Source organism: Dermacentor andersoni, chromosome 3 (genome assembly GCF_023375885.2).
Source record: "Dermacentor andersoni chromosome 3, qqDerAnde1_hic_scaffold, whole genome shotgun sequence".
Taxonomy (NCBI): Eukaryota; Metazoa; Arthropoda; class Arachnida; order Ixodida; family Ixodidae; genus Dermacentor; species Dermacentor andersoni.
The window spans coordinates 121,420,606-121,441,840 of NC_092816.1; the positions used below are offsets into that span (position 1 = coordinate 121,420,606).

Here is a 21,235-nt window from a genome sequence, read left to right on the forward strand (position 1 = left end):
ACGACTCCCTCGACATCGCATGCACGTCTCTTCTATCGCATTTTGTGCTTCAGCTGCCTTGTTTGATTGCCGCGAAACATGCCGTTACAGCAGCAACCTGTCTTTCATTCACAGCTAACGTATTTTATCGCATGTAGTTTGCAGTGAATTACACACTCGCGTACGCGAGTCGCTATATGTCGAAATCGTTTGGGCAGCTGCATTCGCAATGACCACAAATTGTTTTTGACATTAGAAACGTTCGTTTTCTTGTGAGTGCAGTGGCCCGAAAGCTGTCCAGTTGTAGCCAATATAGGCTAAACGAGGCTTACGACTGCTGCAGAGAAGGCTTACGATGACGCAATAGCTTCGGGAAGGTTGTTATATAAATCCAAGAGTACTTCTGACGTCGTGACTATATGATCCTTGCACTGTCTATTATGCATATTCCATATAAGCGCACAAGAGGCGCGTACCAACCGGCAGGGGTATCCGTCCCGTCGCATCCAGCATTAAAATGTAAAACCTTTTTTTAACATAAGAAGTATGCGCAATACCTAGCAAGTTCAATACCACGCGCGGGCTTTCCGCGTACGTCGATGCATGCGTTGTTAGCAGGAGACAAAATGAAAATGACCCTTCGTCAAAATCTGAAACACTGGTGTAGAAAAATAAACTATATTGAAAAAAAAATATCGCCAAACTTTACCTTGACCTCCGAAGCCGTAAACCATCTGCTGGGCAATTATGGTCCCCAAAGCGCCGAAGTTTATTGGCCTGCGGATCGTGATTAGATCAAAACTGGCTTTAATTACATTGTCGGATACGATGCTTTGGCGTAAGGCTGAACAATTATGCCGATACGTCTTAATGACCAGCGTCAAAGATAACAGAAGTGATCAGATAGGTAGCTTTTTTTTCTCCTGCTGCCTGAAACACGCACGCCCCATATTGCAGCTTTGGAAATGCACATATAAGTATTATTTGGGCGTTTTGTTTGTTGTTTTGTAAAACAACGTATGTTGGCATGTTGCGTGCGCGAGGATTGTAATCCGGGTTCGTTTTCAACTTATCTACGGCGTAACAGCGTGCGCTAAACGACATCACAGAAAAAGACAGGACGAGCGCTTTTGCTGTTTCTGTCTTTTTTGCGAGAGGCCATTCTGCCTATATAGTTCCCTGGCTACCAGGGGCCGGAAATCATTCCGGATTTTGTCTAGAATCTATTTTTCACGCTCGAAAAGACATCTCAGCGCGTACGTTGCGAACTCGGGCTGGATTTCACGGCAACGCCTATGCACCGGGAATCACATAACGCAAGGAGCGCCATCCGAGCACAACCTTTCAAGGGAATTTTGATGGTGAGTGGGCTCGTCGCGGCATCTCGCGGAGGCTGCGATATCTACGGAGCGCACGGATTTAAATTCCGAAAGTTTATGGGTATAAAGTTCTCAAACTTCTGGTGCGATAGGTGCATTGACATTTCTAAAGTCGTGCTTTAGATTTTCCATTCCGGAGCTTTGTGAATTTAATGTTGTTATAAACATTTGACGCCAAGGGTGCATTGATTTTCTAAAGTCGTACGTCGGAACATACAACGAGACCCGCCAAATTATCACACTATCAGACAAGTTGACAAAGCACGCAGCGAGGTCTGATGAGACGAAGAGTTGTGGTGGTTCATTTGTGCCGTCATACTACAGAAAAAGATAACATTTTTTTTCACGTGGGCCAAAGCATCCATGTCAATACACTAAAGCCAGCAAACGTAATACGTTCTTATTTTTTTTGTACTTTGACTTTTAGTCGCGAGGACACATTGAGCCTCTTCAATTTTTCTGTTCTCGTTACCCTACCCGCGGGCTGCCAGAGCCAGCCAGAGCACATGTGTTTTTGTCGTGTTGCCCCTACCATCGCGCGGCGCACTTCGGTGCGCGTTCGTTTTGCGCGTGCGTGCGTGGATTTTCGCCCGGGAGAGTTTTGGAGACCTTCTGGCTGGCAGACAAGAAAAAGAAACAACGCATGGTCGCTCGCCGCCATGACTGCGGGGACTCGACGGATTGCAAGGCATTCGCTTTAGCGCAATCTTTCCGGAAAATCTTGTCTCGCCGGTGTAGGATACCGAGCAGTATGCGTATATGGTTCTATGTAGGCCAAGCGTCTCACGTTTTCTTCGATATTCATTTGGTAGCCACATTAGGTGCGCAAAGTAGGCATTCGATTGTGGCCAACATGTTTTCCTTTGCGTTTTTTCATTTCGGTGCTTTCGCCTCCCCCCCCCCCCCCCCCACACACAAAGACATTGTTGTGGCGCAGTGAATTGTCGCATGGTGAAAGTTCGATTTTGTTACTTCTTCTTCTGCGGAAAAGAATGGGCTACAGGACGTTTCAGTGCTGGATATTATTATTCTATATTATTGCGATAGCAATTATATGGACACTCCAGGCTCATTCCTGCCGTCGCCCTCATGTTCCGTATAAAGTTCAAGGGCGATAACAACGTGACCGCGCGCCGCATGCTGTATGTGCGAGTGAATGGGCGTGGGGGGCTGGCATGGGTGAGCCGACGATGGTGGCTAAGTCTTGTGTGCGCAAGGGAGAAAAGCGGGGAGGAAGCGTGGTGCCTTCCGTCGCACGCGATACATCAGGGGGAGGGATGGAGAGGAGGGGGGGGGGGCTTTGGATTCTGTTGTCTGTGAATCTGTGATTGTGCAACATATTTATTTGCCTTGTTTGACGCATTATATGCCGTGACTTTTTCTTAGATACTTAGATTTATTGGAGACTTATACGTATACTTAAATATCTTATTGCGAGGTCTCTTAGAAGCAGTTTCTTCACATTTGTATATTACATTGTATCTTCGCATCTCTAATGTACGAGGACGAGTCAAATGAAAGTGTGCCAACCAATCTCGCGCAATAATGGTTCTGTTCATTATCTGCGAGGAATGCGCGTACCACACAGGCATCTTGAATTTACAAAGGTGACACGCAGGTGTGAAGATAAAGGTTCTTTAATGCTCTCATATACTGGGTTGAACATGGTTGCGTGGCATAAGGGACACTCCAAAAGTTGGACAGCGTGGTGCCGTGGGGTTTTCGACAGCTGAAGGTCTTTTCTAAAAAGAATTTAGTCGCCGTAGGGCTGCCGTGTACGTTGAACATTGCATTTCATTGGCCCCTGTGAAGCTTTGGAGTAACAGTTCAAAGAAGGACGTGAAAGTTGCAAAGACGATTCAAGACCGGGTCAAAGCCACCGTGCAAACAGCCCCAACACAATTTCACAGATTGATGAGCTGATTAGACAATAACGGAAGACATAAGCATCGATTAACTGGCAGAGCGTGTGAACATCAGTCACGGTTGGGTTCACACCATAATTCATTAACATCTCGGTTATCGGCTTTTGTGTGCGCAATGGATGCCCAAGATTTTGAACCACCGCCAGAAGACGGAGAAGTTCGGCGCTGCCTTGACTAATCTGATCCGGTATCACAATGAGGGTGACGAGTTCTTGTCTGCACTTGTGACCGGCGACGAATCATGGTGCTACTACTACGAACCTGAAACACGACAGCAAAGCTTACAGTGGAAACATTCGAATTAACCATCCCTAAAGAAAGCAAAGGCTGCCACTTCCGCAGGGGAAGTGTTGTTCCCTTTTTTTTATCGTCGGGGGCCATTACTGATCGAATTTGCTAAACCTGGAGAGACTATCAATTGTTTCCGATATTGTGAAACGCCGGATCGGCTGCGTGTCGCAATCAAGAGCAAATGACGCAGAAAATGACGAATGGGGTCACCTTGCTCCACGACAATGCCCGTGCCCACGTCGCTGATGGGGTTAACACTAAACTGGCAAACTTCAAGGGGGAAACGCTGCAACATCCGCCATACAGCCCAGACCTGTCGCCTTGCGACTACCTCATTTTGGGGCAATTGAAAAGAGAGACCAGGTGACGTGAAAGAGTCAGTTACAGACTTTTTGAAGCAGCAACCCAAGGAATTTTATGAGACGGCAATCATGCGACTCGTTAGTCAGGGGGACAAATGTCTAAATGCTCAGTCAGGCTACTTTTAAATGAAGTACCCCGTTTGTCATATATTCGCATTGACTCACTTTCATTTGACTCGCCCTCGTATATTTTGCAGAACTCCTGCTTTTTATATGTACTCTCTGTTGCGACTATAATTTCGGTGCAATTACAATACACGACCGGTGACAGCTGCTCCTGAGCTATACATTGGAACAAGTGAGAGCATCATTGAGATTCTTGCCTCACCGTTGTATATGTACAAAAATGTAAAGAGGGCTCTTGGCTGACAAAGTTTCATTAAAACATTTGTCCTGGACTTGTTCATTTCGCGGCCTTTACATTTTTCATATCAGCGGCATGCACTGCTTTGCTGGTATCGAACTGATATAGTTCTAAAGTTCGTGTGATATTTTATTTACTTGTTAAGTAGACCAAAAAACATGGAAGCATTGATATCAGTTATTTCGGACACAATTTTTGGGAGATACGAGTGCATTTATGAAGAAATAGATATCTTACTTGTCAGTGCGCAGCGTTCTAGAATTCGTTTTCAGCATCTTTCGCAATGGCAATGCAGTTATTATTCATGTATTTGATCATTGGGCACATTCTATAAGGAGGAGGCGGGGCTGCAACGTGAGCCCCCCCCCCCCCCCCCCCCCCGAACGAAATTTCTGGCTACGCCACTGCTGGCTACGTATAGGTAAATAAAGTTGCATTTTGCTCCCAAGGGCAAAGCGTTGATATAGATCTATAGCAAAATAATAAACAATTAAGGTTCTTAGTTTTATTGGCCGCATATATTCAGTAAATGTTCACTTACTAAATTACCAACCATGGTGTCCTGCACAGCACATGAAAACATGAACGGACCCCACTGGATGACCACGACCATGCGCTTTCAAGGCCTACATAACGACTCAGTGCGTTTGTACAAAATACAAAACCGTCTCAGGGCCTCTTCAAGGAACTCTAGGCGGTAACGCCATGCCTCATTATGATATCGTAGTAAGCCAAAATTAATTTTTGTATCATCTCGTTAAAGGGTTGTAGACGGAACAACAAACGAAATATGTGGGCGCAGCTTTAGTTGTAGGTAGCACTTAGTCTTCATTCCTTACGCGCGTCCTTGTTCGTTCTGCGAAAGAAATGAAACGAAATAGCCCTCCCGAAAAGTTACGTGTCAACAGTGCTGACACGAGATGCGTATGCGATGCTGCGCACATGTCGTCCTGCCGTTCGCACGATGTGCCATAGAACACGCACGTGCGCAGTGATGTTGACTTTTCATTGTACAATTATCGAGACAGTGGGCGCAGTCTTGGACTCTTTGTGTCCTAAGCTGCCTGTTTATTACGTGTCCTTGACCGTTTAATGCTGCCGAGAGGAAATAAAAGTGACATTACGTAAAATATATTCCAGAGCACTTACGGTGGCATGTCGACGAGAAAGAACGGAAACTGAAGGTACTCGAGTGGCAGCACTGGAAAAAAAAAAGTACTAATTATTATTACAAACAAAATGTCATTCCGTAGCGGCGATGAAGCCAACTCAACCGCGACTCTGCTGCGTCTGACGGCGTCGCAGCTTTGTACGGTATGCACACATCACGGGAATATTTTAGTTCGTCTGCGCATAAAGAACGCGTTGCTCTTCACGAAATGCCGGGTTATACCGGAGACGTGGCCGGCAACAGCCAAGCTGGTGGTGACATATAGAGGCGACTTATAAAACCACAGCCCATTAGAAACGTTCTTGTGTTACGTGGGTGTTCCGGTTGAAGCATAATAATAAAAAGATGATGTCGACAAAATTATGACGCTGCTGACGTAGAACGTCGTTTCTCGCTTCAACATAGCTCCGTGTCCTCAACGCAACCGTCTACGTCTCCGGCAACTCGGTACTCCGTAAGTGGTACTACGTGACACCGGCTGGATAAGACTCTCTGAGAGAGTATTTTAGTATAGCGTTACCGTTTTACCGTTAGCAATACCTAGCACCCATTGCGCATGCGCGGGAGATTAACGCTCACGTGTACTTGGGGGAAGCGTTGGCGGTAATAGTAGAACAGTATGCATGTACGTGTGTTGTGTCTTTTTATCGCACTGATATTTATCGGCGCATGATGTCATCGGCTAATTACATATAAACAGGCTTTTTGAGAAGATTCTTCAAAATTTTCGAAAAATAGGGATACGAAATGAAAGATAGGAATAGAAAACCAAATTAAATTTGTCTTTCTTTACAGGGTAGTGGTGGGGGGAGGGGATCAGGACTGATATTGGTATAATGTTCTCACATAGGCGTAACACCCCTATAGATATGATGAGATGATGAAAGATGATTCATCAATTTCCTATGGATTTCTCTTGCCAACAGTGGCGCACATTTTAACATAACTCGAGGCAGCAAAAGTACAACTGATTATAGAAACAAGTTGGCAGTAATTAGATAAGTAATGATGAAAATTACATTAACGAGCATTTAACCGAAGAAGTCCGGCAGTCGATCCTAATGCGACCCCTCCATCCGAAGAATTCATAACTGGTTCCAGAACTGCAAAAGAAGAACCTCCTACGTTGTTAATTTTATTTACTTGTTTAGTTATAAATGCTGCAGCCTGTCATGCAGGGCCAGTGCAGAAGTGGGGCGGTACAGAACTAAGCGAACATGAGGAACCTACTACACTAAATTGTGCGCTGGTCAAGCACCATCACTACAAGACGAAAAGGAAAACGTTAACGTATACACACACATTATGAGAGAATTGTAAAAGTAACAAAACTAATTAAACATTACTCAATGCGCTTCACGATATCTTGTAAAGGGAGTGTTTGTGCGTTTCCCCAGGCCGCGGGCGTAACGCGCTGCACCGAATCACTGCGGGGTAACGAATTCTGGAGAATATCATCCGGAAAACAGAATCTGGAATGCCTATAGAGGGCGCAGTGGTCTGGTCACGTACCACCAGACAGATGCCCGCGTGTGGCGCGGCTGCATCCGCCCCACCGTTGAGCACGGAAGGAAGCGATCCAGGGGGCGCCTCGATAGAGGAGGTCACCTATATACGCTCGCGCTACGGCGAGGCGGAAACAGTCGCACCCGAAACATCGAGTTTGAATAGCGTATCGCGTTTCGAAGTTCTGCTGGCCCAGCTTACAGAAGTCTGGCGCACTTACGCAGGTAGTTTCCAATGAGGCTGTAGTACATGGAGGACGCTGAATCAGAGGCGAGCCATCTAGGGAGATATACGATAAAATGAAACATTTCATTAGACGCACAAAAAACGCACGAATAGAAAAAAAAATGATAAACTCTTAGGTCCCCGCGCTGCACCTGAGCTTCCGCAGTATATGTCGGCGTTGCCTCTCCCAATGATTCAGTGACTTAAGCGCAGAAATATACGCACGAACTTCTTTGGCAATGGCTATACCCGTGAGCACTCTACCTCGCTATGTTCTGGTATTTTTATGCTTGGCTTTTTCAGATTTTTTAGTTTTCTATTTTTTTGCTTTGACTCGATGTGATTTCTCCTCTTTCTATCCCGTCCCCTATTATTTATATCCGTTCCACCAGATACTAATACTATGATTGGTGGTTGAATGTAGCGTATCAATAGCCCACCAGTACGACCGTGCACGATCGCAGTGAACGCGCAAAACACGCGAGTAAAGACCAGGGCCTATATACACAAAAAGTTGTTACGCTGAAAATCTTTTTAAGAGAAAGTTTTAGCCAATTCCGATGCTGTACATATCATTAGCGAAGGCGGCCAGGCAATGGCAGAGAGCACTTACAAACTAAAAGATTTGTGGATTCGGTCCTGGTTTTATAAGCTCTATTTTGGCCACAAAATTAGTATATGAGTGGGAACGTCAAACGGCAAACGCGCTCATTACGTTAAACAATCCGTATTCTTAGCATTCTCCTTCTCTCCCACTCCGAATATTGCGTCGACGGCTGCCGCGACAGCCAACGACTATCCTGTACAATGCTAACGCATAAACTATGAATCGCTTTATGGCACTTGTTTCTTGAAAAAGCTGGGTGCGATTGCTTTGACGACGACGAAAGTACAGACCTCGTCGCGACTGTCTATAGTGCGAGAGCACAGCGCTTACGCCGTGCTGCCAACCTCTGAAGCAAGTTTCCCCTGATGTTGGAGAAAGAAATTCCCTAGATTTCCCTAGAATTTTGTAAGATACACTTTTTCAGTTGGTAAATATGCTTTTTGTAAAGATATACTGTTTTGTTATGATAATAGACTGAAAACTCTGAGTTTCAATTTCTCTCGAAGCTCGTTTTAAAACTTGAATAATAATGTCGCTGCACTCTGGATGAAATAATGTTGCAGTGCAAGCCATGCTAACCAAAGTTCTTCTGCTGACAACACAGCCTCCTGCTTGAAACTACAATTTTATGTTTATGTTTGCTTCACATACAAAACAAACTTCAACAGCAGCAAAATTTATGTCCAAATTCACGCAGAGGCTTACTTTTATTCCAAGGATGTTGGCACCGGACTACACCGGATTACAGAATGTATAGCAATGTCAAAACAGCGCGTCCCTTCACGACACCAATATAAAGTAGGTGCACTAAATTTTTCTAACGTGCTGTGATGCACCGACGTATAACAGCACAGAATTTGCGCGCTTACAAGCCATTTGCAGCAAAGCACACTGACACGCGTCATTTTTTTTCTTTCCTCTATGCCAGAACTCACCAAAACGCGTGACCACTCGGATTCTACAACGTGGGTCTGTTACTCTGACTATGGACGATAAATTTGAGGGCATAGTCGGTTACGCAGTGGCCCGACCACCTAGTCGTTCTCAGCGCTAGGTATACACCGGATGTTTCTGGAAATACCTTCGAAAATTTTTGAAAATTTCCTGCGCCAGATAGCAAAGTTAAAGTCCGTGAGCTGGTCTACACGAAGAGGCGGACATGCACGAAAATTGAAAATGCGTGATCGACTAATTAACAGAAATAAACTAATTATGTTTTTAACTAATTACCCTATGGCACATATTGCAATTCACAAATGTACTAAATGGTCGAACACACAGTCACGTAAGCATTTCCACGTATCGTTCATTGTGGCGTCGTAGTAGTAGTTTCTCAAGTCTCAGCATTTATTTCCTCCATGTCTTAGAACAAAATTTTCCCTACATTTAGAAAGCTTTTCCTAAAGAAGGCATAATATCCCCAGATCTCGGGGAATTTCCCTAGGATTGGCAGCGCGGTGCTTATGAGATCCTTGGCGGCACCTGCCGGAGGAAGCTGGAACGACATCGTTGCTCTCTGAGCAATGCGCAGCCACACGGACAGGGCTTCGCCACTTGTGGCCACAGCCATGTTCCTTGCGCAGCTCCCCGTTTTCGATGGTTTTGTCCGATAAAAGGGGAGCTGCAAGAAGCCCCGCAACCTCTATGCGGCATGATGACAGGGGCGGTCGGGATATACGCCAGGCAGCAGGAACGATTCATCGACGCACATCCTTGCATGACAACGCAACCGCTCACCATGCGTCAAAAACAACGCGTTCGTGCATTCTGTCGTCGGGTAGAATCCTTAAAAAAGGAGAGCTTCGCAAGGCACGCGGCTATAGGGTGACTCGACACCACACTTCTCCAGCGCTGACACTGAAGCACCCGACGCACGGCTATAATGTACCGTCGAGTGGCGAAGCGCTATATACCGGCAGCACATGCATGCTTACAAGCAACTAAGTCGTCAATCATCTTCCGCTAGGCAATGCCGAGGGTCTCGGAAGTGCACCACTCCCCTGTGACGGAGTTGCAAGTGCGGTCATTGGGAGGCGGCGCGCTCATGCGAAACTTTCGATAAAGAAATCGAATCTCGAGCACTTGTACAACCGGCGGCAAACGCTTACGGAATGCGAGTCCCGAAATGACGCGGAATTTCCGCGTATAGAGATTAGTAGCGCGCAGTGCACAACACTGTGCTTTACGCTCATTACAGTGCGCGCCTAAGCTGCATTTCGGCCGGCAATGCGCTAGCTTTGCAAAAAAATAAGACTGATCTTTCAGCACAGGCCCCACACCCAGAATACCTTCGGAGCCGGTAGTAGTGTAGCAATACTGATAAGAAGCATTCTTATGGAAAAGTTTATCGCCACATCTTTTTATATCAGTGACCAGCAGGAGGTTAGATTAAAAGCGACAATTCTTCAGTGATTTCGCGGACATAACTACCCGAAATCGTTGGCTTTCTTGAATTGCCTCAGTCGACCGTAGAAGGTGCGGTAGTAAATCCTGGTGGCTATGAGGACGCTCCTGAAGAAGTCTTCTTTCCTGAGATCGGGAAGCTGCGGGACAACGATAAACGCATACTGGATAAATCATTCGGCGTGGCGGAAAACAGTCATTCTGAGTGGAATCATAGCTACGTCAAGAAAACCAGCACCAGTTTATTTTGGACGTTGAAGATCCCCAGGTGGTCAAAATTTCCGGAACCCGTCACTACGGCGTGCCTCATAATCAGAAAGCGGTTTTGACACGTAAAACCCTATAATTTAATTTCTTTACTTTATTTCGGAAAATATGGATGGCCTATTAATGTGATCAGCTCGTCTGCCCAAGTACTCTCACTTCGGGAAGAGCTAGCCGTAGGAGCCGAAAAAGTATTCTCTGCTACTTCTACAAAACTTAAAATACAGCGATGTCGTATACTAAGCGTGCCTTATGGAAAAGTCTACATGATTACGTATGTTGTGACAGCTGCACCATACGTATAAACCGCGAATAGTAGCCCGTGCGTGCAGTTATAGACATCAATTGTCTCGTTCAGGTTCAGGGTCAGTTTGACAACTGAAATCTTTCGTATAGGTACTAATGCCGGCAGCTTCTACTTAAAGAGTTGCTGCGAGCGCACTCAGAAACTCGGTCAAACACTTCAAAGCCGGAATGGAAGAAGAGCCTCTTCCCAACTTCCAACAAAAAAGCTGGTTTGTATAATGCCACCACGAACAGGTTGATGTAGATAATAAAGCACGCATAGAGCGTTTTATTGAGGGCGCCGCCATTTTGCGATCACAGCGCCGTCTATCGTCCGGCGCCATGCTGGTATGGGGGATCGCGCTGAAGGGTGCACGGCACATACGGCATGCCGTATGTGCATAAAGTGAGCCACAACACCAAGAAGGTTGCCGCCAAGCAGGGAGTAACTGTTTTGTTTTCTGCCCCTTGTAAGCGTTCGGGTCTGTGCTCGCGCATTTCTCGAGGCAGGGCAAGGAACCACGTTTGCACAACGCAGCATGAAAACCGTTTTATGCCATGTGCTGTAGGGGTTAATCTATAAGTTCCCTCTCACATGCGAAATATTTTACATAGGCCAAACCGGTCGATGTATTAATTACCGCCTGCGTGAGCACCACTCCTCCCTGGGGTCAGATAACTGTGCAAACTTGCCTCGCCATTGCAATGAGTGTGGTTGTTACCCTTTGTTCAGCAATGTGACGATTCTTGGTAGGGGCAAGGGCAAAGAAGAGCGAGAAATCTTGGAAGCGTACTACATCAGTTTATTAGGTTACGACTGCGTTAGTACTACCTCGGTGCGCTTACTTGAACAAGAATTTGAATTTCTAGGTCGGTCACGATAGAAGCGTTTCTTGGCTTTTCATGCTCTGTGATTAGCGATGATGCAGTTGCGCATGCTCTGCTGGCCTTGCTGGGACTACACGGATTCCAATAAAGCTCAGTCGATAGTCCAGTCGTTGTGGTGTCAGCCTCTCCTCTTGTCCTTTGTGTTTTTGACTGTTTTTTTCATTCAAGGGTGCACGGCGAAAGCGCACTTGGCGACGAGCGGCAAGTTCTCGCGTTTTCCTGGAAGGTTCCAACTAGGTTTAGCGAATGGGAAACTTTTTAGCGTGTCGCTACTAAGCTTTGAGCTTCGATGTCGCCGCGATATCGAACGGCGACGGGCGTAGGGTCACTGCCACAGCTCTGCCCGCACTCGAAATAGGTGGCGAGTCAACTCTGCACATTGTCGACACGCAGCATACGCGTAACGTGTTATTATTGCGCATCTAGCCTTGAATTTCAAAGCTGCGTCTCCCAGCGCCACAGAAGGTGTGCTAACGTGGTTTCCCCGAGTCATTTTCTTAGCACGAAATAAGCTTCCAAGATATTCACACGCTTTCTTACAGCGCGTGTGTAACGGTGCGAACGTTCCAGGATCAACGAGATGAATTGCCGCGTTTGTTTAGCTTTGTAAATTGCAGTCTACGTACCCTCTCAAAGTTCGCGGTCGGCGCCTTTTCAGTTCTGCGAGGACTTTACTCACCTCCTGGTAGTATTCGCCCAAATCGCGATCGCTCCTTATCCAAGGCGGAAATCCGATGTTCAGCTGCATGCGAGACAGCTGGAATGAATCGAACCAAACAGAAAGAAAGTCGTTGGTGATGCCAGTCACAGTTAACAAACGGTCACTTTCACTGGGCAGGGCTTATCGTAATGATTCCCATACATGCACCTCGACGATTGCGTCGACGTGCACCAATTTTGTGCACATTTAGCAAAGCTCGCCAATGCGGCGCTACAGCCACAGGGGCAACGCAAAGTACGGGGGTCGCATTCACAGATCTCCCTCGACGGAGTCACTTGGCCGTCTTCACAAGTGGTCGTGTGTGCGCAATCGATATTGGCGTGCGCCTGATCTGCTCTTGTGGACGCCTTAGCTAAGAATTACACAAGAAAACATCTGTGGCATCGCGTATTAACCATGTTAAAAGACTTAAAAGTACATAAAAAAGAAATGTAAGTTGTAGTAATGGTTCACAATTTTGAGAGCTTTGAAAATTCGAAATAAAAAAGAGGAGCTATTATATGCACAACCAGCTCACTCATGCATCCATTTACCGCTATAGCGAGCATGTACACACGCAAGCAAGGTTGTCGTTGTTTTTGTACCTCTCTTAGTTGTTACCCACACTTGGAAGGTTTATCAGCGACGCATTGGCTTGTTACCCACATGTTCATCTGGGATCTATACCATTTGTTATATAATGGCATACATTTTAGCATTCCCACGATCTCTGTGGTTGTCTGCAGATTCTGATACTTTATTATGACAACTCAAAGAGCTACCACATAGCAACAACAACAACAACATAAACCTCAAAGGAAACCAAGGATCGTCACATATCAGAGCCGATGAGCGTTATCACGTACGCTAACTTCAAAATAAAAGTCATGCCCAGCAATTTTGTACCAATATATTTGATTCTCCATTCTTTCTTTTCTTTGTTATCGGCTGGGACGCCGCCGAGCCGCCGGTATCACTGGAATCGATCATTCACCGCGACGAGTAATACCGGAAGAAGAATGTAATGAATCGCATACAAGATACGGCCAGTTATTCAGTCACGCTTCTGAATAGACAAGCAGCCTATTTCGCACACTTCGTGTAAATTGGCAACGACGATGACGACGATTCATCTTCTGCTTCAACTGGGGTGCGTTATAATCGAGATTCAGCATTCGGTCTCGTCTTGCGCCTTTTGCGTTTTCTGAAAAAAAGAGACGGAGTTTCGCCCGACAAGGCGAAGCATCGATTGCAACAGCAAATTAGCAGACAGCAATAAGAAGTAAGGATAGTAGTTTTATCGGCTCTATCAACTTGTAAGCACTCGCTTGCTAACTAAATTAACATGCATGGTGTGAGCGCGCACAGCAAACATGAACGTATCGTACTCGATGACCGCTAACGCTCGCTGTCAGAACGCTGGCGTTAGGAAGCGCGGCAGCAGCAGCGAGGGAAGCGACCTTCGTGCTGTCTATCCCTTAAACGCAAACGGAGCATCGAGGACACAGCGCGCATATCACCACGAGCCGTCGACGCTCCTAGACTCTGCCCCCAACGTCACATACGCAATTGCAGCCGGAGCAGAACGCCGCCTCCTCCCGCCCTTCCCTCCGGCCGGTGCCTCGCACCATTGGGTACCTCGTGCGCAATGGAAGGCGGCGCACTCCCTCTCTGCTTTCCTCCCTTTCGCGCGGATGAGATTGAGCCGCGATCGCCGGCTCCTCTCGCACGCTTTCGTCCGCACATACAGCGTAGGGCGCGCGGCGACGGTGTTATCGCCCTTGGAACGTCACGGCGACTGCGACGCCGATGGCAGAAATGCGCCTGGAGTGTCCATATAATTGCTATCGCAATAATATGATTAATCCGTGCGTCTAATCTAAAGCGGAAGACGTAGCCCAGTCCAGAATGTATTGACAACGTTAAACGCTCAAAATTTATGACCGCAAAATTTACGACCGTGGGGCTGTGCACGCCCCCCCCCCCCCCAAAAAAAAAAGAGAAACGGAAGGGAAGTGAAAACAAAGGAAAGTGGCCGAGTAGTTCACCTTCGCGAGCGCACGCTCCTTGGTTTTCGTGTCCATCCAGTGGTTCATGTCGATGAGAACGCTGAACGCTTGCCGCAGCTCCTCTGCCATGTCGTTCACCTAAAAAGAAAAAAAGATTACTCACGCCCCACATCTATTGCGAATAATTAGTTGTCCGACTAAACCAAGTTTTGATCGTACACACACACACACACACACACACACACACACACACACACACACACACACACACACACACACACACGCACACGCACACGCACACGCACACACACACGTGACAGTTCGTGCGTGTGCGAGTGTTTTCTTCATTTCTCAGTTATTTCTTTGTACTTCGCCAGTAACATCTCGAGTAGCAAGTCATATTCCCACAGTCAGATTAATACCTTAACCTTGCAGCAATGTTTCTTGTAGAATACAGTGGCTTTTTACGTTTCTTCCCTTTAAATGGCAGCGGTAAGCTGCTGGTCAGGACTTAATGAGTGCCTACCATATGTACGCAAGAGAAGGGTGTACTGAGCTAGTTAGTATGAGTTCACGTTGGAAATTCATCTGGGCTTACAATTGACAGTTTGTTACAGGAACGTTTTATATAGAGAGTCTCCGCTCACTTTAGCCAAGCTGCTCAACGAAAAAAAAACAAATATTAGAAAGTAAAGCCAATTCCACGCAGTGAAAGCTGTCAAAACAGCGAAGCTGGTGGTTATTTTTTCAAGTTTGAACTCGTGTTTAGCGCGATTTTCATGAAATTCTCGTTGTCGTTGTTTTGCTAGATTCGAGCTTCGGCTCCGGATTGCGCACTCTCTTCAGTTGCGTGGCGTGATCAAACCGCCGTCTGTCACACACCTTGCAGCTGTGGCCGCACTCACGGTCTAGGAATTCTCTCTTGAACCGTCGATCGGCACCCTTCATGGGAGGAATCTCTGTATGTCGACGTCTCTGCTCGGCCTCCTACTCTCGAAGCTAGCATTCTCGCTCTCGAAGCTCGGGATTTGCGCGACGTCGTCGCTGCCGCTCTCGTGCGAGCTCCGCTACGGCTCGCGGCGAGCGGATTCCAACGGGCGAAAGGGTGCGCAGCGGCGAAACACCTGCTCATATACCCCTCTCCTCCCCCCTCACGTGGCGCGCGCTCTGATTTGTCCACGCCCATCCCGGCGGGGCCTCGGATGGATGGTTGGATCTTATGCGCGTCCCCTTCAGAACGGGGTGGTCGGCGGCGCCACCAAGCCCTTGCTATTACACTGCCTAATGTCTTACCTAGGTAAAAAAAAATCAAGAAAAAGAAAAAAACCCATGATGAATTTCCATAACCAAATTTTCTGACCCCCTATTGTGAACTTTGTTTAGTAGATCTCCGCTGCTATCCTCGGCGCGCCCTCTGGCTGCGAGCTCCGGAACCTACCCCCTTGCGTGACACCGGACAACGGTTGGCGAAGGCTTGACTTAAAATCCGCCGTTAAAACACGGTGTTAAAACACGCTGTTAAAACACGGTGCAAGACATCATCATAAGACCTGTGGTGTTCGATCATCAGACCTGTGACATCTGAACGCTTTAAGTATTAAAGCGAAGCTTTCTTTGCCTCTTCGTTCGACTTTTCCACTGCTGCTGCTGTTGTGGCTGCTGTGGCTGCTGCTGTCTGGCACACCGCGTCAAGGAGTGGTTCAGAGCATGTGTATACATGACAGGGGCAAGTCAGAGAGGGAAGGCGAAGCGAGAAACTCGGTTGGACCCCACCGAGTCGAATGTGCACAATGCCCTCTGGAGCTTCCTGGGCGTCGCCACACTAGCCTCTTGACAGCTGTAAATAAACATGACTCCGCTCAAAAGCATTGCAGAAACTGCAGCGGTTCCCTTTCTACTAACGTGCGAGTCCAGAGGAGACGTAGATATAAGGTTTGTCCCATTCAGAAAAAGGTGCACGGCACCGCAAACGAAAGGGTGCAGGGGGTGCCAGTTATCGTGTGCCGGGCTGCACCCCCTCGCTGCAAGGTTCAAGGGTGCACTGCACGGCTGCGGCAACTTGCCTTGCACCCCGTTCAATCGAGCACTGGAGTGCAGGGTGCACCGCTCCACCTCGGCGAATCGAAGGCCCAAGTGCAGTGCACCGTGAACAGGTACAGGAGGTGCCGAGAAATTTGGCTGAATCAAATAGACCTATAACTGTAGAGAGGAGGGAGGAGAAGAGGCAGTTCCCATACAAGAAGGGGGGGGGAGAGGTGACGTGAGAAGGCAAGGAAACCCTACTACTATCCGACAGCGGTCGCTGGGAAACTGGATAAGCTTGAGTTCAAGGTACGGTGCAGTACGTTCCTGGTAGTTCTGAAAAACAAACACCATGCAAATATGTCAAGCGGACAAATCACGCAGGGTGTGCAGAAGTAGAGGTGCGTCAATTAAAGCGCACCGCAGGGTCCAGGCGACACTACGGAAGCGGTCGACCGTCAAACCAACACTTCTGTGCCCGTCGCGAAAGCTTTGCGGCTATGGTATTGCTTGACGTCGCGGACTTGATCCCGACCGCGGCAGCCGCATTTCGACGGGGGCGAAAGAGAAAACGCACGTGCACTTAGATCTTGGGACACGTTAAAGAACATCGCGGTGTCAAAATTAATCCGGACTGATTTTGGCACGTGCAGCCCCACAGTCCAGTTCAAGGTTAATACCTTTGCCAAGATGCGATGTGCCATGTGAGGCAATTAAAATGCTCAACCCTCTCAGATGTTATGAAGTATGGCACAGAGCAACACTTCAAGCAAACACCTCTCCCTGTGTTTTCTGTGTACTACCTAGACAAACAGCAGTGGTACACGCAAGCTAGGGTTTAACATCATCTCTCCCGTATTAGACTAAACACTGAAGAAATTACGCCTTCACCGTCAACATCACCGCTAATTATCGTCAATCAAAGCAAACAGCATAGAAAGCTTCCCTTACATCGATTCCCCACAGTGCGTGGGATCTGCATAATTCTTTATAATTGTGTCTTGCACCGTGTTTTCTAAATAGTATTCTTTCGTTGAGCAACTTGGTTAACATTATCTGGGACGCAGGGTACATTAAAGGCGAATGAGAGTGCGCTTAAACGTGATGGCAATACATAAAAAACTTTCGCTCGCCATTGGATGTCCAACTTAGCTGTTTGAAGCCGCCACTCGACTGGTGAAGGGGACATGTAATGCTTTATTGCTTTAGAATAGTGGTAGTAATGGGAATAATGGCAATTTTGGCAGCACGCCGCTGCTGGTTGTATATTGCCGTTTCTTTTGCCTTTACCGCTCCTCGTATTGACACTGCTCCTCAGGTGTCCTAACTATGCGTTGCCTGCCGATAGCGGTGCTATAACAACAATGAAATCAGTTGATAGGCTGGCTCTTTTTTTTGCGCGACAGTAATGTTTGCCGGGAAGTGCATGCAGTGAGCGACATGTGCTTCGCATTGTTATCGGGAACGCCTTATCATCAATGATGTGGTTTGGATGCTTTGGGCTCGTTCTTTATTGAAATAAATATGGCGCTGTATGTTGTATGCGTGATACCAAAGAGTGTTGCACTTTTCGCTTCAATCGCTGAAGATTCTTTTTTTAATCGCTGAAGGTTTTTTCTCATCGCTGACGGTAGTTTTTTTTTTTCCTGTGAGGACACGCCCCGAAAAATTCGTCTTACATATATAACAAGTTTTATGTATAAAACTCGAGATTATTCAGTGCTGGCGTCATCATGTATCTCTTTCTTTTTCTGTTTGCTACACTGAATTTTCAACATCGCTAACCTCGCTATACCGAACCTCGCTATAGCAAAGTTGAAGGCGGCAGCACCCCTTCTTTCGTTATTTCTATTGTTATGACAACGTGTCCGCCAATGAAAAAGCGAGTGCGCTTCGTCACGTAGGCGACGTGTTGCGCTAGTTTTGAACTGCTGATTTAAACGAATTACAAGCAGCGTAACGCTCCGCCAGATTTTGGCTTAATCGGCGCAAAATGATCGGCAATCAGGTCCTCATTCTTAATTTAGAAAGGTCGCTATATGCATTAAAGGAAAGTGTTTCCCTTGTTGAAACTAGGTTCTAAATGCGCGAGTCCCATTGGCTGTCTTCGTTAGTTCGCTAAAACTCGTTTCGCTGTAATGAGGTTTGACTATATGCGCATACGGCAGGTACATCAAAGCTTACTTGGCCTATCGCTCGACTGATCTGCTTATCAAAGATGACGGGAGCGTGAGATAAACGAAAATGCACGCACTGTCCTTCCAGGACTCGCAAGTCTCGCAGGAAGAGCGAAAGCTCACCCCCTTGAATCGCGTCGCGGCCTTGGTGACCTGGCGGTCGTAGTAGAGTCTGCCCACGGCGAATCCCATCAGGCGCATGGTGATGCGCACGCACTGTCGCGGCACTTCGGTGGGCTCCAGCAGCAGGTAGCGGTAGTGGTCGAAGCGGAAGCGAGCCTGCCGGAACCGGGCCATGGCGTGCTGGCCCATCTCTTGCACGATGCGCCAGCCCAGGTAGTTGGCCACGATCGAGCTGCGAAGCGCGCGCGTTGAGCCTGGCTGCTCCAGCAATACGGGTATACGTCGGCGGTCCTTCACACTCTCGAGGTTCAGTTTCAACCAGTGGCGTGGTGGGGGAGGGGGGCGCACTCAGGGCACCGTGTTTCATTCCGAAATTCCTGTTAGTACGCGACCGGCCCAGCCTCCATCCCCCCAACCACCCCTGTCCCCAGCCAAGTGCGCCCCCCACTCCCCACTCCCGGAAAAAATTTCTGGCTGAGCCAGAGGTTTCAAACACGAAGCAAAGAGACAACGAAGCCATAGGGAAAATTAAATGTCCCGTTTAATTGAAATGTAGATAAATCATTAATAAAATGAAAACGCGCAAAAAGATAACTTCCCGGTACTTTTCTGAAATTTCACGTAAATGTTCTCAGAAACTTTGTCAGCAAATAGTTCTGCTTTACTTCCACTCAAAGCGCCAGCGATTAAGCTGTAGTTGCAAACTTATGATGCCACCGTTCAATGAAGCCAGGGAGGAAATTGTCTATTCTGTTTAGTTGAAATCTAGAAATGAAAGAAAATAAAGTCATATTTTCTCCCGGAAGGCGAAGCGTCGATAGCGATAGCGTAGTATTAGACAACTACAGGAAGTAAGGTTCGTAGTCTTATCGGCCGTATAAACTGCAGTAAACATTCACTTACTAATTTACAAGCACGGCGTCATGCGCGCACGGGCCTCTCTCAACGACCGCGAACACGCTGTCACAACGCTGGTGCGACGGAGAGCGCAGGCAGCGCTAGCGAACGCTTCGTGCTGCCTCTCGCTTCAATGCATCCCTGCAACACGGGAATACGGGACCTCTAACACTACAAAGGCGCGCGGGAAGACAGCGCACATGTAGCCACTACCTGTCTCGGCTCGCCTAACCTTTGCATCCGCTGGACACTGCCTCGAACGTAGGGCGTGCGGGACATGCTTAACTGCGCCCTGTGCTGCCACGGCTGGAGACGCGTCCTTCCTATACACAGTATGCACGTGACGTCACATCTACCGCTGTCGTCTGCTTCCGCTACCTTCCGCCATCTTGGGGTACCTTCTCAACAGGCGCGCGCATAGGCCTATAGATTCCCCAACATGGTGCTGCCGTAAACCGGAAGTCGCGGAGTATCGTTGAATGACGTACGTGCATATTATGTATAGCGCGCGGGCAAAGACGCAACATCGTATTCTTAAAGATTTAGGTCGTGTTCTCTGGCTCGCTTACTTATACAACGCCCAGTCGGTCCGATGTAAGACTTGGAACGCCGAAGGGGAATTTCATTCACAACCCCGTTGGCACATTTTCCCTATGTCGGGCCATGCTTTTTTTTCCCCCGCAGCCTTGGCGGCTGGTTACGTCTTGAGCGGTTCTGCAGCAGAACTGAGGCGGCTTGACGAGTGGCAGAGAAGGAAATACGCACACCATACTGGGTTAGTAAGATCTTGATGAGGGCTAGTTAGTTCATATTTATCACCGAGGTGGATCAGCGCGAATAAAACTACGACACGAGGAAACAAGTACCACATACAAGGGCTGACTGCCAACTGGAAATTTATTTGAAATTCTCCAGCCATTTTACACCTTTTTCAGCATATGCACGCGCACACCAGTCGCAAACACATCTGCAAATCAGCAACATCGTAATCTTTCATGCAAAAAAAGCAATTTCTTTTCCCTACAAGGGAAATAGAGGCTTACTACATTAGAAAGGAAAGGGATAAATGTGTAAGGCACTCCCTCTATTGCCTTGTCGGGGAAAGAAATAGCTTTTTTGCATGAAAGATTATGATGTTGCTGATTTGCAGATGTGTTTGCGACTGGTGTGCGCGTGCATATGCTGAAAAAGGTGTAAAATGGCTGGAGAATTTCAAATAAACTTCCAGTTGTCAGTCAGCGCTTGTCTGTGGTATTTGTTTCCACGTGTCCAAGTTTTATTCGCGCTGTTCAAGCTCTGTTCTAAACCATACTGGGCTGCCACCCTCCTGGGGGTTATGCGTGACCTTGTGAACGCAAGGAATCACGTACTGCAGGTGTTGTGGTTCTTGTAGTTTCTCTCTTGTGGCGCTGTTGGTGCCTTTCACCTTCTGTAGAAGGAATATCAATTCTAGACGAGCTTGTTCGACCGCTGGTTACCTCAAGTATTCAGATTAGCCTTCGAATGCGTGGTTTTGTCTATTCGTTCACGAGCCTGCACCCTAAATAAATCAGCTGGATATGCTGCCACTGTTGTCATCAATGTGCTTTCTTTTGTGTGTGTGTCCTATTTGTGGCAAAATGCCTTTCAGCAATTACCGTATTTTCGCGATTCTAAGC

At 47.4% G+C, this 21,235-nt stretch overlaps 1 protein-coding gene across 1 annotated transcript in view; it reads right to left on the reverse strand.

Annotated features, from left to right (window-relative positions):
• Nucleotides 1–21,235, reverse strand: part of LOC126538129 (neprilysin-1-like) — a 53,669-nt gene that overhangs the window by 16,659 nt on the left and 15,775 nt on the right. Inside the window, exons 7-13 of the mRNA XM_050185120.2 lie at nucleotides 18,681–18,912; nucleotides 14,398–14,496; nucleotides 12,329–12,406; nucleotides 10,240–10,352; nucleotides 7,198–7,256; nucleotides 5,450–5,501; nucleotides 689–756 (exon numbers count right to left, since the gene is read on the reverse strand). Coding sequence (XP_050041077.2) covers nucleotides 689–756; nucleotides 5,450–5,501; nucleotides 7,198–7,256; nucleotides 10,240–10,352; nucleotides 12,329–12,406; nucleotides 14,398–14,496; nucleotides 18,681–18,912 — 701 coding nt within the window. The remainder of the gene's footprint in view (nucleotides 1–688; nucleotides 757–5,449; nucleotides 5,502–7,197; nucleotides 7,257–10,239; nucleotides 10,353–12,328; nucleotides 12,407–14,397; nucleotides 14,497–18,680; nucleotides 18,913–21,235) is intronic.